The 20,779-nt window shown below is 39.5% G+C and overlaps 1 protein-coding gene across 3 annotated transcripts in view; it reads left to right on the plus strand.

Moving 5' to 3' along the window:
• Positions 1-20,779, plus strand: part of herc2 (HECT and RLD domain containing E3 ubiquitin protein ligase 2) — a 118,833-nt gene that overhangs the window by 28,428 nt on the left and 69,626 nt on the right. For 2 of the 3 annotated variants that reach the window (XM_057840738.1, XM_057840736.1), the window contains exons 26-42: positions 1,288-1,502; positions 1,567-1,699; positions 1,786-1,913; positions 5,792-5,987; positions 6,081-6,208; positions 7,752-7,925; positions 7,991-8,127; positions 9,647-9,798; positions 9,882-10,073; positions 10,945-11,132; positions 11,252-11,444; positions 14,118-14,300; positions 14,372-14,556; positions 19,318-19,465; positions 19,534-19,730; positions 19,808-20,038; positions 20,124-20,262. In XM_057840738.1, the coding sequence (XP_057696721.1) occupies positions 1,288-1,502; positions 1,567-1,699; positions 1,786-1,913; positions 5,792-5,987; positions 6,081-6,208; positions 7,752-7,925; positions 7,991-8,127; positions 9,647-9,798; positions 9,882-10,073; positions 10,945-11,132; positions 11,252-11,444; positions 14,118-14,300; positions 14,372-14,556; positions 19,318-19,465; positions 19,534-19,730; positions 19,808-20,038; positions 20,124-20,262 (2,919 nt within the window). The remainder of the gene's footprint in view (positions 1-1,287; positions 1,503-1,566; positions 1,700-1,785; positions 1,914-5,791; positions 5,988-6,080; positions 6,209-7,751; positions 7,926-7,990; positions 8,128-9,646; positions 9,799-9,881; positions 10,074-10,944; positions 11,133-11,251; positions 11,445-14,117; positions 14,301-14,371; positions 14,557-19,317; positions 19,466-19,533; positions 19,731-19,807; positions 20,039-20,123; positions 20,263-20,779) is intronic. The other variant, XM_057840737.1, reaches the window with a different exon arrangement.

Below are 20,779 nucleotides of genomic sequence, written 5' to 3' on the forward strand. Positions count from 1 at the left end.
CCCAAAATCGGATACCGATATCAAACCGATACCGATCTATGCGGTTGTGGACTTGACATATTATGGGTAATTGTATTGTGATGCCCCACAGGATGCTTTAATAATGATATCGTAATTTTCGGACTATAAGGCGCACCTGGTTATAAGCCGCCACCCACCAAATTTGACACGGAAACGGTATTTGTTCATAGATAAGCAGCACAGGACTATAAGCCGCAGCTGTCCTCAATGTATCATGGGATATTTACACCAAAATATATTAACCGGTAACACTTCATTTGACAGCGGCATCATAAGATTGTCATAAAACCAAATGAACCCCATTCTTCATTGTTTCAAGAAGCTTCGTTTGGCCATCACTGCTCCCTTGCGGGAAACAGTCATCCTTTGCTGCCACCTGCTGTCAACACTGTTGTCGTCCAACATGCCTCCTAGCATGCATTGCAGCGCTACAAATGTAAATTACAATCGAAATTCATGTTCTGTGCTAATTATTTCTTCAGTTACTGTTTTAGTTGTTTCATATATTGCTAGTTATGATATTTGTCAACACTTTATTTAAAAGGGGCACCATAAGACCATCAGACCATCATAACTATGACATGACACTGCCATGAGGATTAATGAATGCTTACGACAGATTTCCTTTTGTGTCTTCTGGCAAATTATTTCACATTTGAATGGATATAAAAGATCCCGGCTAGACATAAATGGAGTTAGTGACATACAGTAATTTGCCGGATGACACTAAATGACAACCGTCATAAGCAGTCATTAATGGCCCTGATAGTGTCATGTCATAATTTTGACGGTCTTATGGCAGTCTTATGATGCCACTGTCAAATAAAGTGTTGCCTATTAACCCAAATCAATTAAAAAATAAGCTACACTGGACTATAAACCGCAGGATTCAAAATGAGGGAAAAAGTCGGGGCTTTAGCCTCCAAAAATTATGGTAATTTTAAAAACTTCAAGGTTTTCCGAATAAAAATTCTGATAGAACAACTTCAACTGAAGTTATGGAAAAAGTGCCTATATTGCACCACTATGTCAATAAGCATAACTGCTGTGCTAAGCTGTGACCATACCTTGTACAAAGGCAGAAGGCTTCTACATTCACTTTGAAGGCAACATCTATATTGGCCCAAAAGCGATGTCCATATTATACGATGTCATTTTAAAATGCATTTATCGACCGATATTATTGGCTATCAATTATTTTTTGCGATATATCACCATATCAATAAATTGTCACACCACTAATTTCAATGCCTCTATTTATCCCAGGATGGCTGCAGTCCTCCATCTTCTCCGGGGGCCTGCAGACTAGCCAAATCCACTACAACTACAACGAGGAGAAGGACGAAGACCACTGCAGCTCCCTGGGGACCACCGCGCCGGATAAAGCCAAACTGTACACTCGACGGATAACCCTCAGTGACCACGCACAGCCTTTCCTGCAAGCCATCGCAGACAACAACACTCAGGACCACACTGTGAAGGTAAACCACTGAGCGACATAGACTAACTGGACGGCAATTCACTTCCACGGCTGGTTGATTGCAGGACTTCCTTTGCCAAATTGAGCGTTGCTGTAAGCAGTACCATCTTATCACACCCATCACCTTCCCACCTGAGCACCCCGTGGAGGAGGTGGGCCGCCTGCTGCTGTGCTGCTTGCTGAAACATCAGGACCTTGGTAACTAAGCAACAGGCCAGCACTCTGCTAGTTAAAAATGACTGGATGCTTTTCCTGGTATGATTTAATTTGGTTGTTTTCAACAGGTCATGTTGCGCTCTCGCTTGTCAGCCAATGTGCCTTGGGGGTGGAACAAGGGAAGCAGAGGTCACTCCCTAAATCTGTGATTGATGTGTGCCGCATGGTCTACCAGGCGAAATGTTCTCTAATCAAGGTAGGGCTAATGAATGGATGTTGATTCAGCAAATTGCGACAGATGCCTGCAGCCTAGCCCTTTCAGGGACAGTCGTCGCTACAATGGACAGCGAATAAAAAGTTTACACTTTTGACCTTTACCCTTTTACCGATAAACAGGGTACCCGCGGGTTATTAAAAGTATTAAAAAAGCATTAAATTTAGTTTTTCATTATGAAAGGTATTAAAAGTATTAAATTAGCTGTTGTAAGTCTGGAATTTTTTCACCGTAGTTTTAATTTTGAAGAACATCTCAGTGCGACCTAAATTATATCCGTGACGAAGTTTTTTTTTTTTTTTTTTAATCCATAACGAAGATGACGCGTAGAATTTTTACGATGCACTGCACTACAAATCATAATGCACCTCGTGAGTGTGCGCTGTTAGCATCATTAGCATGAACATCACAACAGCAGGCAATCGCACAGTACTGTGTGCTAACGTAAGGAACTGCTCAGATGCCTTAGTTGTTATGTTCGACGAAAGCCTCAACAAGACAACCAAGTCCAAACAGTTGGACCAGCATGTGAGGTATTGGATCGGCGACCAAGTCGCATCCAGATACTTTGAGTCGCAGTTTATGGGTCATGCGAAGGCAGTGGACCTGCTTAACATTTCAAAGTAAGTTGCCAATTTCTCCAATTAAAATGTGTTAGATGCAATAATGTATTTCTGCACGGTTTGCCTTTCGAATGAATGTGAATTTCGCAGTTTTAACTCAAGAGTTAGCCATGTTCAATGGGGTATTAGCAGGTGCACTAGCCGTAGCATGGATAAACCGGAGTCGTAGATCACCATTACCCTCAGATACACAACACTGTTGACACTGTCTATTATTGGAACGAGCGCGAGGTCACATTGTTCTGAATAACATGGCATGGTGACAGGCAAATTATAATGTAGGTGATAGTAAAACACATCCTGGTATATTTAAATGTTTTTCTTGATTGAATAAGAGTATGGATTTTCTCTATCTGATTAAAAGAAATGTCCTCAATAGCTAACAAAGGATTAACATGTGTTTTGTAAACTTGTAATGTGATTAGAAAAAAACAATTACCAAGGGAAATGGTCATGTGTAGCTTTTTTATTTTGTGGTAATTAATGGTAAACTACTGCCATGTAGTGGCTGTTTTTTAAACTTTAACTGCCAATTGCAAGATTTTCCCAAGCACTTTACAGTTAAGGTGACCAGCTTGACAATCACCAGTTTAGGTGACCAACTTGACAATCACCAACCTACAACCTTGACTAGGTCCTCTTAAAAGGGAAACCTGTTGTATTGCAAATGTAATTTCTGAAGTTGCTTTACAAAAATAGTGTAAAATCCATTTTATCCTGGGAAAAAAAATCTGAAAGACCTTATATTTAAATGTGTTTTAATTGATTCTTCAGTAAATGTGCATTCTTTTGTCACACTTAGTAATTGAGGTTAAATTTGATGTTCAGTGCTTTATTTTTTTAATATGATTCAATATTATCTAAATAATAGGTGCGAGAAAAGTATTAATTTTCAGTTGAAATGGCATTAAAAAAGGTCTTAAAAGTCTTGAATTTAGATTTATTAATCCTGGGGGGACCCTGTATAAAGCAAGTTGTTGTTTGTGGTAATTAAAAAAAAAAAAAAAAACAACGTTTAGCTTCTGTCAGGGAAGTTCAATTTTGAACTCCGAGAATGGTATCAACAGATAGCTCAATGAGAAATGAATCAACACAGCCAAGGATTGCCTGTTTCGAAAACTTTATAGAAAACAGGATATACATCCAGGGTACAACGGTGTGCCCCAGCCAGGTGCTCTGAACACGCAGGAGTATAAAAAGAATACACAAGTCAAGGGTTTACATATGCTTGTTGAAAGGGCGTTGCTTAATATGAAAACAATACCTACTATGAAAGCAAAAACGAAACTTATTACAGCCCACCTCTGGTGTTTTTCCACAGAAAAACATAATGAGTCATGACCTTGGGAACTTAGCGGTAGGTGGCAGGAGAGGGAGTAAAATCAGATAAGGCAGTCGACAGAAACTCTTTGTATTATGTTCAAAGAAATACATGTGGATACAGCCTCACAAATGAATATAGTATCAGAGCAGTTATGTGTTTTATAAGCATGAATAAAATGTTCTTTCACAGCTTCAAATCTAACATGAGTCTAAGGTTGTTTTTTTTTCTTCTTCACAGTATTTAGGTCATTGTGTGCCATTTATGGTGCTATTGACGGCACTAGATGTCCAATCTATTATGACTAGACGAATTCACCCCTCTCAGTCAAAAAGGATTGGGCATCTAGTGCAGCCAGTGAGTCAATGAGTAAATCAGTTACCCTCTTTCACTAACTACCATAACACATACAGTGAGGAAAATAAGTATTTGAACACCCTGCGATTTTCCCACTGAGAAATGATGGGTGGGTTGGAAATTTTCGCGGTAGGTGCTTGTCCACTGTGAGACCATCTAAAAAAAAATCCAGAAATCACAGTGTATTATTTTTTTTAACAATTTATTTGTATCATACTGCTACAAATTAAGTATTTGAACATATTAGAAAATCAATTTTTGTTACAATAGCCTTTGTTTACAATTACAGACATCAAACATTTCCTGTAACTTTTCACTAGGTTTGCACAGACCTCCAGCAGGGATTTTGCACCACTGCTCCACACAGATCTTCCCTAAATCAATCAGTTTTCTGGACTGTCACTGAAAAACATGGAGTTTGAGCTTCATCCAAAGATTTTGTATGGGGTTTAGGTCTGGAGACTGGCTGGGTCCCTCCAGAACCTTGATATGCTTTTTTACAAAGCCACTCCTTAGTTATTCTGGCTGTCTCCTTCGGGCCATTGTCATGAAGGAAGACCCAGTCACGATCCATTTTCAATGCTCTAACTGAGAGAAGGAGGTTATTCCCTAAAATCTCACAATACATGGCCCTGGTCATCCTCTCCTTAATATAGTGCAGTCGTCCAATCCCATGTTCAGAAAAACACCCGTAAAGCATGATGCTACACCCGTAAAGCATGATGCTACCACCTGCATTCTTCACAGTACGGATGGTGTTCTTGGGATGGTACTCATTATTCTTTCTCCCCCAAACACTGAGTGGAATTAAGACCCAAAAGTTCCAATTTTGATCTCATATGACCACATGACTTTCTCCCATGACTCCTCTGGATCATTTAAATGGTCATTGGCAAACTTAAAACAGGCCTGGACGTGTGCTGGTTTAAGCAGGGGAACCTTACACGCCATGCTTGATTTTAAACCGTGACGTTTTAGTGTATTACCAGCAGTAACCTTGGAAATGGTGGTCCCAGTTCCTTTCAGGTCATTGACCAGATCTTCCTGTGTAGTTTTTGGCAGATTCCTGACCATTCTTGGGATCATTGAGACCCTACGAGGTAGCTCTTGCATGGAGCCCCAGTCCGAGGAAGATTGACAGTCATATTTAGCTTCTTTCATTTTCAAATAATTGCTCCAACGGTGGATCTTATATCACCAAGCTGCTTGGCAATTGCCCTGTAACTCTTTTCAGCCTTGTAGAGGTCTACAGTTCTGTCTCTGGTGTCTTTGGGCAACTCTTTCACAATTCTAGCTAACAGACAGGTGTTCAACTACTTATTTGCAACGATTCTCTCACAGTGGACAAACGTCTACCATGAAAATTTCAAGCCCGCCCATCATTTCTAAGCAGGAGAACTTCAAATACTTATTTTCCTCTCTGTATTCTGTGACATGGGCCGGCAGTGAATGAGTTAAGCGAATGATAACTTTTGAATAGATGTCCACTGTAGTGACCACTGTTCCTGAAAGGTACAGAAGCCCCACTCACTGAAGCCCCCTCTGCTGTGTCTTGTCAGACCCATCAGGAACAGGGTCGTTCCTACAAGGAAGTCTGCGCTCCTGTCATCGAGCGCCTGCGCTTCCTATTCAACGAGCTGCGTCCGGCGGTCAGCAACGACCTGTCCATCGTGTCAAAGCTGAAGCTGCTCAGCTCTCAGCCGCGTTGGCGCAGGATCGCTCAGAAGCTCATCAGGGATCGGCGCAAGAAAAAAGGTAGAGGCGGTGATAAAATTGACTTGCATTAGTTCAAGCGGCGACATTGTGTTTGTCATGAAAAGTTTCTGAAATGCTTTTTTCCCCCTCTAGTGTGTAAAAAATCAGGTGATGGAGAAGAGCCAAAATTGGAGAATGAGGGGACGATAGAAGAAGAAACTCACATTAACATCAGTCCTTCATCCGGTGATAGGAAGTCGCCTACAAGCAAGACTGCCAAGGTACTCTTCATTGAGGGTTCATCACAGTCAACAGGGATGTACATGCATATTGACATATATTATATGACTTAATGATTTAATAATAATATAGGCACTATATTACAAATCGTAATCAGTGTTGGGCACGTTACTTTAAAAAAGTAATTAGTTATAGTTACTCACTACTTCTTCCAAAAAGTAACTGAGTTAGTAATTGAATTACTCTCTAGTAAAAGTAACTAGTTACCCGGGAAAGCAACTATTTCCGTTACTTTAAAAAGAAGTTGTTGTATGTCAAAGAATTTGAAATTTTCTGAGCAGTATTCGAGTCAGTTGAATAGAGAAGAACAGACAGGCAGTTCTGTTATAGAACCTTGTAATATTTATTGCACCTCACCAGCAACAGATTTATCCTACACTTGAAGTGCAAGAAAAATAAACAGATTTGAATTGCTTACCACAGATGTCGACAAAAGCTTTGGAAATAAATTACACTTTCCATGCACGTTCTTTCCTTTAATTTCGACCAACTTGAAATAGTGTTTATATCTCTACCATGTAAAGGACAAATTTTCCTCTGAATGCTCTGCCATCATATCCCTTTGCATCTGTTTTGCGTGTGTGTGTTTGCCGCACGCGCTGTTCCGGTTTGTGTGTGAAAACACTGGCTCCGAAGTTTTAAAAAAAAAACCACAAAAAAACCCAAAACTTTATTAACAACAAATACACGTGCGCTATTAGGCTCGAGCGTTTACGTCACAGAATGGGGGATCACGTGAGATTTGACAACAACGCAGCCATATTGGAAGCAGGTCTGGCTCACGGGATATTAAACTTTAACTTGCTAGTTCGATAAAGAGACAAACTCGTTACTAAGGCGAAGAACAGATATGTGATCAAACTTAGGGATGTGAACAATGTTGACCCTTACGAGCAAGCCGAAGACAAATGGAGTAAAGATGTTGACGGGCTTCCACAATTACGCGAAATGAACATTCTGCTGTATTTATTGTTTGGTGTATGTTACTAAACTCGTCAGCGATTCCGAAATTACAAATCGCTACAAAGCTACGAACAGTTTTGCTGCGGATGGGTGTAGGACCTGCACATTATGACCGTATCAACCGGCAACTCCATCGTTCTTGCAAAGGTTGGGTATGTGTGTTGACTATTTTCATTGCCATGAACCTGAATGCACCCCAAGTCTTGGATGACAAATAAACAGAGCAGAGTAGACTCGCTAAGGCTGGTGGTTTCTTCAATTTATTCAAAGTAAGTAACGCACCGCTTTTGACCGTCAGTAACGATAACGGCGTTTTAACGGCGGAAAAAAGTTAGATTACCCTGTTACTGAAAAAAAATAACGCAGTTATGTAACGGCCTTATTTATAACGCCGTTATTCCCAACACTGATCGTCATTTAAAAACAATGAGTGGAATTATTTAATCAACTACAATGTATTATTGGTGAACATTTGACTTTAAAAAGAGTATTACTTGCTTCATTTTGGTTATAATCAATATAATGTGATGTTCTGACAATGTTACTGTTCAATGACAACAGGACAAATGGGAGCCCATTCTAAGCACAGTGGACAACGTCCACAAGTACCGCTGGCTGAAGCATAGCGTTCACGGCGCCTACCCCCAGTCTAGCCTAATGGCTAAAATTGTCGAGTTTGCACTGAAAGAAGAGCCCCTGGATGTGGAGAAAATGAGGAAATGTCTTCTGAAACAGGTGACGATCCAAAATGTCAGGGAGTATACAAGCGAAGACCAAGCTAAACAGATGTTTGTTGATAGCTGGAGAGGGCGGAGGTGAGGCTGGAGGGCATCGACACCATGTTGAAGTTGGCCGCTAAGAGCTTCCTGCTGCCGTCGGTGCAGTATGCTATGTTGTGTGGTTGGCAGAGGGTCATACCGGAAGGAACAAACATCGGGTAATGTAGCTACAATACACATGGTTGGCTTATTTGTTTACTCATTTGTGAATTAGGGCTGACAGGACTAGCATGTGCCAGTATGGGATTTTGAAGTTATGATAACCCATACACTTCATAATTCATATTGTTATATTTATAGTATAAAGTCTATGGATAACCTTAAGCAAAAATACTGCGGTTTCATGGTATCACTGTATTGCAATTAATAGCTCTAAAATGTGTTATTTTGAGATGTAGTATGGGTTAAAAAAATCCATTTAACAGGATTTTTTATTTTCACAACATATTTGCAAATTAGAACATCAACATGAATATAATGTTAAATAACAAAAATTGAATAATTGAAATATTTTAAACAAATTGAAATAAATAAAACTTAAAGACTACAGCCACAGCTCAACTTGCTCAACATTAGAACAAAAATAAAAGAATTGGACTTACATACCACTACTACTATTAACATTAATTAGTTGAATATTAATGAAGAGCGAAAGTAAGAGAGGGCCTGTGTATAAGAGAGCACCTGTGTATGACTCGTATCATTATTTACACATTACGCACGCATGCGCACACGCACACGCACACACACACACCCTCTTAACACAGAAAGTCACCAGAGAGAAAAAACACCACAGGCTCTATTATGAAAATGTTATTTTGAACAGATGTTTACAATGACGGAAGACTTTACAAAAGTAGGCTAATGGGAGAGAGGAAACTAGTTAGCCGTCTTAGCATGCTAACTAGCCACGTTATCTGCCTCGTTAACAAGCTTACGTTATAGTATTTGTTTTACCATTGTTCATGACAGCGTTTACTCACCTTAAATTTTCTGTCCAGTGACGGATGATGGTCATGTAAATGTGAAATCATGTTGGAGGTCCTGCTGTCCTTCCTCCTCTAAGCCGCGGCTGTCTGTTTCTTTTTGGTAGCTGACGTACTCCCATACTAGTGACGTCTCTTTTGAGGGGGGAAAGCTCAGTTGTAGTTTCAACACCTTCAGCCATTGGGTCTTTTCTACAGCACAGCGACAGATACAGGATAGAGGATAGATACAGGATAAAAACTGGAGGGGGAGGGGTGAGCGTTCCTGCTCCAAGCCACGGATTTGTCGCTGATGCTCCAAATGTATAACAGCTACCAGTTAAAAAATGAAACAATATACAGTAAAAACCTAGTTTAAGAAGAATCGAGATCAAGAAAAATTGTGAACTATTTTTTTGGCCAGATTGCACAGTCCTGCTATGGAAGACTATGTGACTATGTAACTATCAGTTTCCGAAGCAAACACCGATATTTGCAACCATATTATTTTAATGAATTAAAATTATAATCAGCCTGTTTTCATCAAGTTCTACAGCAATCAGAACAATTGTGGCAGCCCTAGTGCGGCTAAATGTTTTTCTCATGATGTCTTCTTGTTTCTTTGGTGATGATTATGAAAAGGTCCAACAGTATTTCAACACCTTAAGAAATTGGGATTCCACATCCTCATTTGATGCTTATTCCTCTACAGAGAACCTCTCACTGACTGCCTGAAAGACGTAGACCTGATCCCTCCCTTCAACCGCATGCTCCTAGAGGTGACTTTTGGCAAGTTGTACTCTTGGGCCATCCACAACGTTCGCAACATCCTGCTGGAAGCAAGCGGACGCTTTAAAGAGCTCGGTAAAACCAACTCATTGGGAACTGTGGCATATTACAATGACAAATGCAAGCTGTACTCTACTTTCTATTTTTCTGAAAAACAGGTGTCCAGCCTGTTCCGTTGCAAACTATTACTAACGAGAACCCAGCAGGACCAAGCCTGGGCACCATCCCGCAAGCCCGTTTTCTTCTGGCCATGATACACATGCTATCGCTAAAGCACGGCGCTAACAGCCTGAGCCTACTGCTCAACTCGGGCACACTGGCCCTCACACAGAGCATCCTCAAGTTGATTGGTGAGTGGACCATTTTTATGTTGACTAAAAATGTGCAGTTGTGGACTGAGGCAAGGATTCTGTTATGTATGTGTCTACAATGGTTAAAGGACTCCTTCATAATGACAGAAATCAGTCAATGTGATACAGTAGGGGCCTATGATTAATTTCACAAGCATTAGTGATTGTTTTTGTTGAATCCTGTCTAGATATATTTTTTGTATATTAGTTTTGATGTGCTAAAAACAAATACATACAAGAAAATTACACAACATACCCTCATCAAAATCTGAAAAAACACACAATAAAACAACTCCACGCCAAACTGAAAATTGCAGAAAAAATTGGCGAAACTCACGGCATGAAAAACACGCCCCCCCCCCCCCACCAAAATATAATAGAAAAATAATTATAATTTATTTGATATTTTAGTTTTAGTCATTGTACGGCACTCATTTGTTACCATAAACGGTGCTAGACGTCCAATTCCTTTTGACTGAGAGGGGAGCAAATGAAAAGCAAAAACACCAAACTGAAAAAAAGAAACTTACAAAAAAATGCCAAAAAGCAACAACCAAAAAACAAAAATTGACAAAATCATAAAAAAAAAAAAAAAAAAAACTAAATATTGCCAAACCCACAAAAAAACTCTACAAGTAAACATAACCACCCTACCAAAAAAAAAAAAAAAATTACTTGATATTTTAGTTTTAGTCGTTATAGAGCACTCATTGGCTGCCATGGACGGCACTAGACGTCCAATCCTTGTTGACTGGGAGGTGCGAATGGACACCCCTACAACGTTTAGTCTTGGCAATGTTAAAAAAGAAAAAAAAACAAAAAAAGTTTGTCATTTTTTTTCCTTTTTCACTTTAATCCATGTGTCTACCAGGACCCAGCACTGATAGCAGCGATGAGGACATGAGTTTATCGGCGCACGGAGGCTCTGCCACCGTGCTGGAAGAGTCCAGGAAAGAGGCTGTTCCCATGCCCGTTCCCGCCTCCGGGCCGGAACTGGCGGCCATGATGAAAATTGGCACGCGGGTCATGAGGGGAGTGGACTGGAAATGGGGAGATCAGGTAGGGATATTGGTGTTTTAGTGCCATTAACAGCGATAGAAACATTCAAGTAAAAATGGTAGTGTGTGATTCATTTACGCAGATTTTGAAATGTTCCTAATGATTTCTTTGATTCCCAGGATGGTCCATCTCCGGGTCTGGGCCGGGTTATTGGCGAACTGGGCGAGGATGGCTGGATCAGAGTCCAGTGGGACACGAGCAGCACCAATTCATATCGAATGGGGAAGGAGGGCAAATACGACCTCAAGCTAGCAGAGCCGCCTCCTGCAGCTGAGCCCACCGCCGACGACTCTGACACGGAAGACGACGCGGGTCAGTTTTGTTTCATCATTTCAGATATATAACTAACATATGTAACGTTTGTTTTCGCGTGGCAACTTTTCTTTTTACCTGTATTTCAAAGGTGTCAAAGTCGTGTTTTTGGCAGGACATATTATTATTGTATACTTATGGGGGCCGTTATGTTTTCAAACCAGCACTACTAACACTACTAACTTGATAGTTGATTAATTGTTTAGTGACATTGTTAGCCTGAATGTTGTCCAAATCCTCTGTTTTTCCTCCTAATTAAAAAAAAAAAAATATTTATTATATATATATACACACAGTGGGGAGAACAAGTATTTGATATACAGTCAATGGGAAAACCCATTGGCAGTGTATCAAATACTTGTTCTCCCCACTGTATATATAATTATATATATGTATTTTAGGGCTGTCAAAATTATCGCGTTAAGGGGCGGTAATTAACTTTTTTAATTAATCACGTTAAAATATTTGACGCAATTAACGCACATGCCCGCTCAAACAGATTAAAATTACAGTACGGTGTCATGTCCACTTGTTACTTGTTTTTTGGTGTTTGGCACCCTCTGCTGGCGCTTGGGTCCAACTGATTTTATGGGTTAGTACCATGAGTGAGCATGGTGTAATTATTGACATCAACAATGGCGAGCTACTAGTTAATTTTTTGATTGAAAATTTTACACATTCTAATAAAGCGAAAACATTAAGAGGGGTTTTGATATAAAATTTCTATAACTTGTACTAACATTTATCTTTTAAGAACTACAAGTCTTTCTATCCATGGATCGCTTTAAGGGAATGTTAATAATGTTAATGCCATCTTGTTGATTTAATGTTATAATCAGGGGTGCACATAATTTTTTTGCCCAGGTTCTCAGAGGAGGACCTGGAGATGTGACTTGGTCCTCATTGAGCTTGAGAGCCAACCCGCCTGATGCGATAAATTTATGACAAGCTTTACTTAGAGCCAATTAACTTTAATTAATTATATTAACAATTAATGCTTGATTAACATTAAATGGCACAACAAAATTGCCATTACTTTGAAGTGAAATGTAAAGAAATAAAAAGCACCAATTCAAAATAAAGGGCATTATGCGGCTCCCACATTAACTCCAAGCCTTTTTAAAAGTGGGATGTCCTCCTCATAAGACCTCATTGAACGTGCATGTTTAGCTTTGTAAAATGCGAGCAAAAACACGTTTGTCAGTGCATGTCGTTGTTCATTACCTTTATTCCGCCACTTGTCCATAGGGCGAGTGGGGTCCTGTTTGACATCGATAGTTTGCTTAATTGCCACATGCTCTGTTTTTTCCGTGGGTTTTCAAAGTTTGGATGGCTGAAATTCTTTGACCCTACATAAAATGCGCTGCTCTTATCGGCGACATTGGGATTCTCACGGCACATTTTGTACCGCATTTCATTTTGTACCGCATTTCCGTGCGAGCATCATTTGCTTCTTGCCAGCAAAAGTCCTTTTTTTTCGGTAGCTCCGGTGACGTCTCTGTCGTCTGTCTGTCTTTTGACGGGGGTGGGGGAACACGGAAATAATTACTCAGTGTGGCCTGCCTCTTCGACATTTTGAGAAGTTATTTTCTCGTGTCCTCCGCAAATACACTGGTCAGCCATCGGTACGCAAAAGCGTATGGAAGCCGTTGAGGGCCAGCGCGTTTGTCTACGTCCAGTACGCATGCGCGCATGCGGACCACTTATGTGCACCCCTGGTTATAATGAACAAATACAGTACTTATGTACCGTATGTTGAATGTATATATCCGTCTTATGTCTTATCTTTCCATTCCAACAATAATTTACAGAAAAATAGGGCATATTTTATAGATGGTTTGAATTGCGATTAATTACGATTAATTAATTTTTAAGCTGTAATTAACTCGATTAAAAAATGTTAATCGTTTGACAGCCCTAATGTATGTATAATATATATATATATATATATTTTAAAGATGTTTACATGAATAGTATGCAAATATTTTATAATTATTATTAAAGGACTTAACTAATTTTCTGTTTTTAAATATTTTAATACATGTTTTACTTTTAAATTGTTTTAAAGTTTTTTTTAACATTAGTTTAAAACAAAAAGTATTTTTTTAAAATTAAAAAAAGGGGAAAAAACAGTACATTTTCAGATTTCTGTAGTAATTTTAATATTTATCTAATTTTTCTCTTAATAAAAAAAAGGAGAAATAAACTTAATGAAGTAAATAAATCAAAATTTTATGAATTTTTTTTCTTCCTATTAAAGTTTTCTTTTTTTCAAATTTTCTGGACATTTATTCATTCATTCATTCATTTTCCGATCCTCTTATCCTCACGACCGGTCAGGGGGGTGCTGGAGCCAATCCCAGCTAACTATGGGCAATAGGTGGGGTACACCCTGAATTGGTTGCCATGCTATAGGTCTCAATTGACTTCATGTTTCTCGCTAAAATAAAATTTCAATAACATTGAAATTTTATTTCAATATTTTATTTCAATTTCAAAATTTCAATAACATTGACATTTTATTTTAGCGAGAAACATGAAGTCGATGCACACGATTTATTTTCATGGGCCACAAAAAATGAAAGCGGTGGACCAGATCCGGCCCCCACGGCTTGTGTTTGATACCTGTGCTGTAGTTCCTTCTTTTTTAGAACTTTGTTGTCGTTGTTCCAGAAGGCGAACCAGTGGAAAAGAGCAGCCACCCGACAGCCATGATGTTAACGAGTACCGTCAACCTACTCAAGACGTTAGCGCTGTCGTCTGGGATTTACGCCGACGTGTTGCAAAAGGACGCCACGCGCACTCTTTGCGGGTTACTAAGGACGCTGGTAGAAAGCGCGGCCAATGATAAGACTGGTAAAGAAAAGCTTTTTTGTACAACAAAATGACGTCGGGTTTAATTCCGGATTTGGTGGCACGCCGGTCAGGCTGTCACACCCACAGGCTGGTGTCGCGGGAGCAGCATAAGAGCTGGTGCACGCTGGGCTTCATCCGCAGCATCGCGCTTATGCCGCAGATGTGCAGCACGCTGAGCACCTCTGCGTGGATCGGCCTGCTCATCCGCATTGTCGAGGGCAACCAGTCGTTTAGCGCAGTCACTTTGCAGCGACAGGTGAGTGGCAGATATGGCTTACAATTTTACACATGTAAAAGTTTTAAGTATTGTATTAGCTGTTTTCTTTCCTTTCTATTTTAAAATCTTCTTTTAAAATTTATTTTTCATATTCTTTGAAAATCATGACTATGATTCTGTGATCATGAGTCTATGATGAAAATTTGTGTTGTCCGATTATGACTTTTAACCGATAACCAATATCCCGATATTGTCCAACTCCAAAAATCCGATACCGATATCAACCAGAAAACGAAAAATGTGGTCATAGATGAAACACATTATGGCTAATTGTATTGTGATGCCCAACTGGATGCTTTTCTAATGATGAACTTAAGAACTTCAAGGTTTTCCAAATAAATATTCTGTGAAAAATAAGAGATCAACTTCAAGTGATGTTATGGAAAAGGTGCCTATATTGCACCACTATACATATTGTTGAAATCAAAATAGTGTACAAATGTTTTTATTCTTTTTCGTCAAGTGCAAAGTGCCAATACGGCACTGATTCTGTCCTCAATGAGTATGTGAATACCAGGCGTGGGTAGTAACACGTTCTAAGACTAGTTTTATTAAGCCATACTTTTTACTTTTACTTGATTAGATTTGTGAAGAAGAAACGCTACTCTTACTCTGCTACTTTGGACCACATTAGTCGTTACTAGAGGTGGGAATCTTTGGTCACCTAACGATTCGATTCGATTATGTTTAGCAGCTATTATCTGTGATAAAAATAGTACAAAAATCCTTTCAGGCTTAAAGAACTATTTTAGTATCAAGTTAACAGTTCAAAACAGTAAATAAAATTCTCAAGTCTCCATTCAGTATCAACTGCTTTAAACTACATTCAATTAAGTTGATGTTGTAAATCAACCATTAAAGTTGTTAAAATTGCTCCCGTTATTCCATAATTTCCCTTCTGCCTACTTTCAACATTTGAAAGTTCTAAAACTGTTGAGTCCCGAAGACCGCGCTGATTGTGTTTTAGTTCTGCTATACTAGACATATTTCAATAATCGGAATTTGGATGTTTGTGAATCGTTCTCGAATCTTCTAGGGCCGATTCGCAAATAATCTAAGAATCGGAAATTTCGCACACCTCTAGTTGTTACATTTATATTTGGCACTGACTGACCACGGAAAACCGGAGATATAATCCTTATAATATCTCATAATAGGAACTACGAAGGAGCGTCACCGGTAGGTGGATGGCGAGATAGTGTAAAGCGCTTTGAGCGCCTTGAAAGGTGGAAAAGCGCTATATAAGTATAACACCATTTACCATTTACCAACTATTCACTGCTCAACTATTCAAACTCGGAACCATTTTCTCCACTAGAGGGCACTCATGCTCTTAATCAGAGGTTGCGCTAGACATTTTCGTTGTCTGTCGTTTAGACTGACAGGGTCATAAAAATCCGGTTATAATCTATTCTTACCCGTCACTTAAATTTTTAAAATGATAATGATAACATATTCAATAGTATTTAGTTTTCATTCATTTTTAATTAATATTGTAACGCTTGCTTGGCGGCGAAAAATTAGACACGGAAGTCGTGGTATTTTTCTCCCTCTTTTTACTCTGCTTACCGCCAACAACACCAACAAAACAACAACTCCACCCCCAAAGAAAAAGAGGCAACTATATAGACCCCAATCACCAACGTCACACAATGATCTTAATTGTGGTTGTCAGCCCAAAATCTTCTAAATATATATTAAATGCATCTTACCAGATATAAAATGACTACTACATTGTCTGTGGTGATCGTTCGGTGCCCAGATTTCTTGTCGAATTACAGCAGTCCATCTCGCGCTCCTCTTCGGGTCTCTCAGAATACGGTAGAACTTCAAGTCTCTTCGTCTATCTTCTCTGTTACTGCAACCAACCGCCACAGACGCCTTCACCATTTTGATTATTAATGTTAACGAGCAGAAAAACACGCCGTAATAGGAGGCATGTACGTAGCGGTAATGTGTAAACACGACGAGCTGACGGACAATATGGCGGCTCCAGTCAGGGGGGCGGAGTTGTGACCCCTGCTCTTAATATAAATTAATCATCTTAATAAAACAATAAGAGATCATATAAATAACGTTGGGTTTGGAAAAAAAATACCCTTGTTTAATGCTCATAGTTAGCTGGGATAGGTTCCAGCAACTCTGCCACCCTTGTGAGGAAAAGCGGAATGGAAAATGAATGAATGAATGATTTTTTTTTTTTTTTTAATCAAACATCATTAGCAGTTACTTACAATGTTACTCATTAATTGAGTATTCTTTTCACCAAATACATTTTACTTGTACTTGAGTACATTATTTGCATGGCTTTTACCTAAGTAATATTATTTTGAAGTAACACTACTCTTGCTTGAGTAACATTTTTGGCTACTCTACCCTCCATTAGTGGATACACAAATCGAGAGACAGTGTACAAATCAGGCTCTAAAGAGAAGTCAGACGCTGGAGTAAAGTTGATTTGGCTCTACTGTGGTCATCTTTCTCTTGACAAGAGCACTGGTATATTTTTGTAAACCTAAAAACAACAAAACATTATGTCAAGACTATAATAATAGTAACTGGTAGTACAGCTTGCAAGCAATGAAATAGTGTAAGAACATTTTACCACAAATGCAAATGTACTACACAACACTCATGAATATAAAACAAAGTGTTGAGTTAATTATCGAGGGTTGATTGAATATTTGCTTGATTGATTGAATATTTGCCTGTGCTCATATATACCTAATACATACATAATACATATTGCCATATTTTTTCTTATTTGATATAACCAGTAAATGATTATTGCTTGCTATACTACCCTAATTTTCGCACTAAAAGGCGCACCTGACTATAAGCCGCAGCCCACCAAATTTGGAATGAAAACGGCATTTGTTCATAGATAAGCTGCACTGGACTATAAGCCGTAGCTGTCCTCACTGTATCATGGGATATTTACACCAAAAGATATTACCCGGTACAACCTTTTTTGACAGCGGCATCATACGACTGACTGTCAAAAGACCAAATGAACCATCATTAAACTTTGAACTAATTACTGCAAAGCTTTATTGCTTCAAGAAGCTTCATTTGGCCATCACTGCTTCCTTGGGGGAGACAGTCAACCTCTGCTGCCACCTGCTGTTGACTGTTGTCATCCAACATGCCTCTTAGCATGCATTGCAGCGCTACAGATGTAAATAAAAATCAAAAATCATGTTCTGTGCTAAATATTTCTTCAGTTACTATTCAAAGTTTTTCATCAATTGCTAGTTATGGTATTTGCTAACACTTTATTTGACAGTGGTGCCATAAGACTGTCATTACACAATCATAATTATGACATGTCTCTGTCCTGAGCATTCATGAATGCTTATAACAGATGTCATTAAGTGTTATCCGGCAAATGGTCTCACTTTTGAATGGATGCAAAAGATCCAGATGGACAAAAATTGAGTTGGTTACATAATTTGCCAAATGACACTTAATGACATAAACATTCAGTAATGTCCATGATCGTGTCATGACATAATTTTGATGATCTTATGACAGTCTTATGACACCGCTGTCAAATAAAGGGTTACCTTAAAAAAAATCAACAAATAAGCCGCACTGGACTATAAGCCACAGGTATCAAAATGAAGGAAAAAAGTAGCGGCTTATAGTCCGAAAATTACGGCAGGTATAATGTTTAAGTGTTACAAAGTGTTAAAAAGGGTCGGGGTGACAACTGCCTTGCTTTATGGCCGCAACATTGCGTAACTAGACCTTCTAGGACATCTTCAGCATCTTACGTCTGGACTTTCGTCTAGACTTTCGAGGACAATCTTCCAGTCGAGGACATCTTCCATGGCCGCAGCGTTGCAGAACTGAAGTGTCTGGGTCATTCTGGCCACTTTACCTAAGTGCCCTTGCTTACACACATGTATTTAGTTAGTTCTACCTACATGCTCACACATAGCCAACCAAAATCACATGGGTGTCTCCAGCTTGCTTTCCCCCTCCCTTTAGGGCGGCACCCTTCTGTGTCAGGACAAACCCCTAATAAAAGAAAGAGCAAGGAGGTTTTTTTTTTAGATAAATTTTGGTGACTATACAGCGTAATCTAGCATTTCTCTGTCTAGTCCCTCCTTGCTCTCCTTGGCCAAGAAAACTGAGTGTCTTCTCTCCTTATTTTTGGGTAATTTTACGAATGTCTACCTAAGGATCTATTTTTTAACTTGACATTTAATTGAAGAATATAACTACAAGAGATGCTTGTATAAGGCACAAACAACATGGTGAGATGGCAAGAACTCCTATTGTGTACTTGCTGCAGACGTTAGCCCCTCCATTTAGCTCCATTTGCAATGAGCTGGCGTCGACATATGATGCATCAGCAGAAATTGCTGGAACTTTTAGACGTCAAAACACCAGAAACACGGGCAGGCAATAAGTGGACATGACAGCAAAGCCATATGCATATTGGCCCAAAACCGATAATGAAAAACTAATGTCGATATGATCTAATATAATTTTAAAATGCTTTTATCGGCTACCGATAATATCGGACAACGTTATTTTTGTTGTTGTTTTTTTGTAATTTATTGGTAATTATTTTAATCAAGGGCATTTGCTTCACCCCAAAAATTTTACTTGGTTGAAAATAGTCATTTCAGTTTCACAGTTGAATATTGTTCTATATGCCCATGAGTAAATAAACCTGTTTCAATTTTTTGTGCTCATTTTGATGGTCTACTCTTTTGTGTGCGTCTCCAGATCCTCGCACTACGTCTCCTGCAAGCCGTGCTTCCCTCATGGGACAAACTCGAGCGCTCCTCGGATATGAGGTTCCTAGTGGAGAAGCTGTTTGGCTTCTTGGGAAGCTTACTCAGCACCTGCTCTTCAGACCTGCCTCTTCTTAGAGGTACACAGCTTTTAAAGTCAGCAAAAAAAAAAAAACACTTGTTTTAACTTGTTTTATCACTTTCGCAGAGGGTTCCCTACGACGCAGGAAATCCCGCCCTCAGGCCTCTCTTACAGCCACTCACAGCAGCACGTTAGCTGAGGAGATTGTAGGCGTCTTGCGTACTCTCCATTCTCTCACACAGTGGAACGCACTCATCAACGAGTACATCAACGCTCAGCTGAGCTCCATTGGAGAAGTCATGGCAAACTGCCAGTCTGAAGCTGTAAAATCACATTCTCTTATTGCACTTATTCCAAATGAATTAAATCCAGACTAACATTTCCTTCCTTTTCAATCCAGAGTTTCCTGGAAGAGTATTTCCCGGACGCCGAGGGTCCCAGAGTGGGTAGCCTCATGGCTGTGCTAGCGGTAATCGGCGGAATCGACAGTCGTCTCCGGCTAGGCGGCCAAGTGGTCCACGAAGAATATGGCGAAGGCACCGTCACACGCATCACGCCGAAAGGACGGATAACCGCGCAATTTCACGAAATGCGCAACAGCCGGGTTTGCCTGCTCAGTCACCTCAAACCGGTACGAACTCGCACCACTGTAACATTGGAAATGATCCTTTTTTAGTAGGAGTTTGCAGTTATATTTTTTGTTTTAATGTCGCCAGTGTCCTGCTGTAGCCTTCAGTGTGCAGAATTTGCCTTTTTCGGATTCCATGTTGACAGTCTGGGCTCAGCTCGTAAGCCTGGCTGGAAGTAAACTGGAGAAACATCGAATGAAGAAGTGCCTCAGTCGGGGCCTTACAGGTGCCATTTAGATGAGTCCACTTTATTTAGACGACAATGCTAATTTAATTCTTAGATGGGGCTCTAGCGCTCGATTATTTTAGTAGTCGATTAATCGATTAACTGGTTAGTTCAAGTAATCGGACAAGGAACATAAAAAATTAAAATAACTGACCTGAGCCTCAAACGGTACAAAAAAATGAGGATCCAAGTACAACAAAAGAACAATTGGCTAACTTCCATAGCAAAAGTCTGCTAGCTTAAATGTTATCAAATGCTGTTTTTTTTTCTTTTTACAATGCTCTTAACCAATGGTTCAAACACAAATTATATTACACATATACACCTATAAACTAAATTACGAATGTATTTAAAAACATCAGCTCAAACAAAAACTTAGCTTATGTTGGTCTTAACAGGGAGCAGCTGGATTCAGCCATGTGAAATGAGTTATGACATATTCACTGTCGCCACTAGAGGGCAGTGTATCCACCCAAATCAATAAAACCAAATGCAAACACTTTCAAAACAAACCATT

Source organism: Corythoichthys intestinalis, chromosome 7, assembly GCF_030265065.1.
Source record: "Corythoichthys intestinalis isolate RoL2023-P3 chromosome 7, ASM3026506v1, whole genome shotgun sequence".
NCBI classification, from domain to species: domain Eukaryota; kingdom Metazoa; phylum Chordata; class Actinopteri; order Syngnathiformes; family Syngnathidae; genus Corythoichthys; species Corythoichthys intestinalis.